Source organism: Urocampus carinirostris, chromosome 14, assembly GCF_059441175.1.
Source record: "Urocampus carinirostris isolate Australia breed hairy pipefish chromosome 14, RoL_Ucar_1.0, whole genome shotgun sequence".
In the NCBI taxonomy this organism is placed as follows: domain Eukaryota; kingdom Metazoa; phylum Chordata; class Actinopteri; order Syngnathiformes; family Syngnathidae; genus Urocampus; species Urocampus carinirostris.
This window is the reverse complement of record NC_142362.1, coordinates 11294613-11300810: the sequence shown is the minus strand read 5'-3', so window position 1 is coordinate 11300810 and position 6198 is coordinate 11294613. Positions and strand designations below refer to the sequence as shown.

The window sequence follows — 6198 nt, the reverse complement described above, 5'->3', positions numbered from 1 at the left end:
GAAAGGACTGTTGTAAAGGTCTGTGTAAATAAGGCACTGTGCAGTTACATTTTTATCATCATTTGTGGTCACTGTAGGTCAGGAGGTAAACCAATTTATTCATTTTGGTTAATAATTTTGCTGTGATTTGGGATTGTATTATATGTTTCATCTGTTTAAGTTTAGCTATATTTTATGCTGTTTTTCTTATGTTGACATTTTTGAGATTTTCCTTGCCCTAATGTAGGTTTTAGATCAGGGGATGCTGTCATAATAGTCTGTAGTTTGCTATAATCTGTGGTCTGTTCAGCCCTTTGAGAATCTTTGTGATTAAGGGCTATACAAATAAACATGACTTGACATAGCATACTCTCGCTGTAATACACTGGAGCCTCCACAGACTCTGCTGCAAATGACGCTAGCCTAGCGAAAGAGGGAAAGCGGAGGTGGCGAGAGCAGTGCTAGGAATCATAAAGACTGATCCATGTCAAGGCCTTGGAGTATTTCCGATACTGACTTGACTTCCATCAATCCACTATCTGCACCGCTTATCCTCAGTAGGGTCGTAGGGATGCTGGAGCCCATTCCAGCCATCTTCGGGCAGTGGGCAGGGGACACCCTGACCAGTCGCAGGGACTGACTTGACTTATATTCTTATAAAACAAATCACACGATTACAAACATTTAAAAACACACTAAAGAAAACATAGTTGTATAAAGAAAAGAAAATACAGCCTTAATCAGAAAAAAAAACTGACCTTTCTGCCTCTCCCTGATGCAAAATCATCGATTAAAATCATCACAAGTTATCTGCTCCCCTATTTCCTGATTAATGCTGATGAAAGCAAGGACAGTGAGCCGTTCCTGAGACATGGTTGACTATAGATACGACTTTATCAACTTCCGATTTGAAAAGCTTCGCACTGCTCGAGCCACCGTGACTGGCAGAGTGAGAAAAATGCGCAGCAGTTGGCCTGTGTTATGAATAATGTGGGTTATTTGGAAGACATGAGCTGCCAACTATTTTTTAAATGTATATTAGTAATACAGAGAATATTCCTCATCCCCCAGTCAAAGGTGAAGTGTCCCCCAAGCTGCCCCTCCCCTATGCTTTTCCTCGTCCCAGCCTCAGTCTCTCCGCACACCCTCGCAGCAAGCCCATTCGACTTTAGGCATATTTTTAACAGAAAGACGTTTTTTTGGTGCACATTTATTGTAATTGTTTTTAATTTTTTAGGAACATCTTGTGCAGCCCCCTCATGTGTCATGGTAAAAATGCCACCCCAGAGGCTCCGATGTAATACAGTGAGAGTATGTTAAACAGTGGTTATTTTGAACAACTCTTTTACCACCCAATACAATTGCTTCGTTATCATCAACAGATATTAGTCCTCATTACAGCTGCATTGAATCGAATGCAACAATAATCGGCCTAGTTTAATAGTAATAGTGTTTCTGCTAACCGCAAAGTGTAATGTGATGTTCACAAATGTGGAGTGACACTCCTGGACACTGTTAAAAAGGATTTGGGTTCATTTGAGTGAAAAAAAAGTCTTAACCACTGAAGACGAAAGACAAATCCGATGTCTCGCCGTGTGTTTTTTTTCTGGAACCAGAGCTATATTCGGTCTTTGGAAAATTAGAGCTGGAGAGAAGCAACGCAGTTGAGGACATTTATTATGTGTCAAAATAAATATAAAACAGAGTGCTCTGGGCCAGTCTGATGAGTCAAAAGGGCCTCGGACATTGTTGACCAGTTTCTATCGGAAAAGAAAGGGGTGCCGATTTGCAAAATGTACCATGAAACTAACAGGCTGGGATCTCGCCTTACAAGGCAAAAAAAACTATCTCAATGAACAAGAGACTTCTGTTAAAACTTCAACTAGCTGAATTTTAAAGGTTGCATGATCATTGCTGTGAAAGTACTGATACGAAAGGATACAGCAAGTAAATGCTTCAGTCAAATATGTGGATGAACATAAGTGCATTTATAACAGTAAAATGAATAATGTGATTATCAAAGTAATGCTCTGATGATCAAATAGTAAACCTTATATAGCTGGAAAACATCTCATCTCATTAGCTGCACCGCTTATCCTCAGTAGGGTTGCGGGGGTGCTGGAGCCCATCCCAGCAATCATCGGGCAGTGGGCAGGGGACACCCTAAACTGGCTGCCAGCCAATCGCAGGGCACACAGGGACAGACAACTCGCTCGCTCATTCACACCTCGGGACAATTTGGACCAGCCAATCCACCTGAAATGCATGTCTTTGGAATGTGGGAGGAAGCCGGAGTGCCCGGAGGAAACCCACGCAAGCACGGGGAGAACATACAAACTCTGCACAGGAAGTCTGGTAGCTGGATTTGAACCCACACAGGAGGTTCCCAAGACTGCGACGCGCTAACCACTGCGCCACCGTGGTGCGCGCTGGAAAACATGTTATCGGGAAAACATGCTCAGTCAACCATTTGAATAATCTAACACCACCTAGAAATTCTGGGTGTTAAGCACCCTTATAACGCTCGGGAAAGTCCGGAAGCGCGAAGTTATTCGATGCAGGCTTCTGATTACCTGCGAGTATGCAAATTCCCTTACCAGCCGAAATTTCCAAACCGAACGGAGATTTCGAAATCTGAATAAAGCAAACTTTTGATTTGAAAAAAAAAAAAAAAAAAAAAAAAAAGATTTTTTTGAAAAAGTTGTCGGCCACCCGGCCAGACGTTTTGTATTTTATACGCCCGACGTAAAAGATGCACGCCCCGGGCATCCGGCAGACGTTATTTCAGACACTGGGTTTACCTTTAGATAATATGAAAACCTTTATCGTTCAAAGCAATTGCTTTAAAACAGTTTTATTGAATCATGAAAACATATGAATACATTCAAGACCATAATTAAAATGGCCCAAGAGAGCACAAATATTTTGATCATTCTTTCTTGATAAATCACAGGCATTAAGATAAAAAAGTGCACAATACCCATATCTTTCTTATTTTTTGTGTTTTGTGCATATAAATGCTATTAAGAAACATTTAAATCAAAAACAAAAGGATATAATTTTTCAGACAACTCCGAATTACCAAGTGAACTTTAAGGTGGGCAAAAATAAGGGTTAATAAATATGTATCTGTGCTGGCAAGTAAAGGTGTGAATTAAAACGACATCAAAATAAGAGTCACATTGAATCTTAAGAGAGTTGCACTTGATTGTCATGTAGCCCTCTTCTTTCATAGCAACTACATAAAAAAGACGTAGTACAAGGATATACGGTTCTCATTTCACAGCAGAAAGAACATCAGTCAGCACTATGTGTCCCAGTCTTTGGTGAAGTCCAGGTTGTCATCATCATCGTCATCATCTCTTTTGTTCCCAGTTGCGATGGAGTTCATTTTAAAATTTCCCATGGCAAAGTTGATGAATACCTGAAGAACAAATGATTACAATATTAAGAATGGTTTACTGTATTTTTCGGACTTCAAGGCGCACCAAAAAACCCCAAATTGGCCAGAAATGTGAAAGTGCGCCTTATAATTGGGTGCGCCTTACATACCGCAGAATACAGTGGCTAAAAATGGGAAAGGCATACAGTAATAAAGGTGTACGTTACTACACCGGATTTTAGGGCATACCACCATATTTGTGCAATAATTGATCAATCGATAATCATTGCTAATTCGAAAAACATAGTATGCAACAGGATTTAAACCCAGACACTGTCATTGAGAGCCAGAGGTACAGATGACATACAAAAAGGCATTGGGGTTTTACACACGTTTTACATTAGGAGCCAGAAACATTGAATTGCATAATGCATTGGGTTCTCCATTAGGATAGGATACACAGTTTATCCGATTCTGACGAATGTTGGAGAATGGAGTAAAGAGAAAGTTATGAGTTCAATCAAATATAAATCTTTTTAATGTGTTAACATTTTTAGACTTTTGAAAATTGGATTGAAGACATTTTAGTGCCATTTAAGGCTTTATTTTTAGAGTAAGGAATTCAATTCCTTTTAAGACTTTTCTAGGATCTGTATGCCTTTTTCTATGAAAAACAAATGACAAGAAACTATTTTTGCGGGGTGCACCTTATAGAGCAAAAAATACGGCTTTGAATTCCCAATGATGGCCCATTTTCTGCTTGGCTTCTCTTCACTCCCTCTTTTTTTCTTTTTTTATTCTGGTATATTCCATTCCCAGAGGCCCCAAAGAGCAGATTGTAGAAAATCAACACTGGGTGCATAATTTTTTCTTCCCGACTCATATAGCATTTATTTTCCCTCAGGCGTGCCCTCCAACCTGCCAGCTTCCCTCTTGCCTTAATTTTACATTCCTTGCTCTTACTTCAGCTCTCCCTTTGTATTTCTCGACGTCCCGATTTAGCTTCTGACCACTTTTCAGAGACTCTGCGGCATCTTTTACTGCATGGACCATAGTTGACTCAGTGCAGCCCGTACCCCCGACCCATCCCACCTTGACCCAACCTTACCTCATCCAAGGTGGTCTGGCTGACGGAAAAGTGTTTGATTTTCAGCGACGTCTTGTTGCGCTCCAGCTGCTGGAAGATGTCAGCCACCCCCCCTGGTGCCGCAGGAACATGAAACTCAGCCATGGAGGAGTGCTGGTCCTGAAAAACAATGAGAAGAACATCAAATGTCTGTAATTTTAACATTCTGACACAACAAAATCTCAGAGAGACATACAATTATTTGAATGCTGTTAAATTATGACCGATAATGTTTCTATAAACAAGTATGAAAACGGGTCAGGGTATAAATTGCTGAGAACGGTGTGGAGGTAATAAGCATGTCTCGGCACTCTGTACAAGCCTGTCAGGACCAGAACAGAAACAGGACCCAATTGCGTTACGTTTCTCACAAGTTTCAATCGATCCGGTGTTCGCTAGGCGCGGGAAGCAGGTCACTCTGACCGCGGAAGTGGATCTTCCGTGGCGAGCGATGGCGATGTCGGGAACGGAAAAATGGGACAGTAGCCGGGACGGGAGAGCAAAAACATGGTCGGGGTTGTAAGCGAGTTGTAAGCCAGGAAAGGAGAGACGACGTGGTCGGGGACAAAAAGAGGTCAAAAGCCGGGACGGGAGAGTAGACGTGGTCAGGATCAATTACAGGTCGAAGCCGGGGGACAGACGGGATTAAAAAACAGGTGGAAGTCAGGGTCGAAAAAGGCTTGCCTGGTGTTAACTGAGGTTCGCAGACGGACTGAAAAAAGGTGTCCCCTTTTAGGAGTGGGTTTAAATAAGACAGGGAGCCAATCAGAGTCCGAGGCACTTGGTGCCAAAGGAGCAGACACAGGTGAATCACATTGGTAATCATGACACAAGCCAACAAAATATTGAGCTCTGTCAAACCACACTGTCTTTCAGTGACATGCAGGAGGCACCACCCAACCCCAAATAGTCACCCATAACTCCCACCAACCCTTACCACCCCCCAAACACCTACCCGCCGGCCCATCCCATTATTAGTTATAACAACCTAGAAAAATGCAAAGAAATGCATATTAATCTCCACTAGAGTTAAGATTGGGTTTAAAAAGTTTAGCCAGACCTGACCCGAGTTGTGGATATATATACCTTCCAAACCTGAATTATTAACTTGATTTGATAAACTTACTTACGATTTTGCTCGTAATTTGGTTTAGGGAAAAAAGGTGAATCATATTTATTGTATCTGTTTTTAAACTGCACAATTCTTTCATTTGATACATTTAAGAAATTGACATGTTGTCTTGATTTGTGTCCCCACTAGTCATTAGGGTGGAATGGTGAACCCTGAAGTCAGACCAGTTGAGTAGAGTGCACACATTTGTTCAGACTACAGACGCTGCCCTACTTACAAACGAGATACCTTCTGGACGATCGTTCGTGATTTGAATTTGTTCGTAAGTTGCTTCATATTTTGTATGGAAGGGAGGCATTAGGAGGTAGAGCTCGTCTTGGGATTAAGAGATCGCAGGTTCGATTCCCTGCTCCTCAGTGTTATATGTCGAAGTGTCTTTGGGCAAGACACTGAATTTCTAATGCCCCCAATATGCAGGTAGGCACCTTGCATGGCTGACTTCCTATTGGTGTGTGAGTGTGTGTGTAACCCCAACCCTATTGGTGTGTGAGTGTGTGTCTGAATGGGTAAGTGCGAAGCACATTGTAAAGCGCTTTGGGAGGTCTTCATTGACTTGAAAAAGCACTATGTAAATGCTGA

At 41.7% G+C, this 6198-nt stretch overlaps 1 protein-coding gene across 1 annotated transcript in view; it reads right to left on the bottom strand.

Annotated features, from left to right (window-relative positions):
- Positions 1 to 2817: 2817 nt before the first annotated feature.
- The window catches only part of abca12 (ATP binding cassette subfamily A member 12), a 98306-nt gene continuing 94925 nt past the window's right edge, over positions 2818 to 6198 (bottom strand). Inside the window, exons 70-71 of the mRNA XM_088353015.1 lie at positions 4470 to 4607; positions 2818 to 3403 (exon numbers count right to left, since the gene is read on the bottom strand). Of these exons, the coding sequence (XP_088209141.1) occupies positions 3287 to 3403; positions 4470 to 4607 (255 nt within the window). The 3' untranslated portion in view covers positions 2818 to 3286. The remainder of the gene's footprint in view (positions 3404 to 4469; positions 4608 to 6198) is intronic.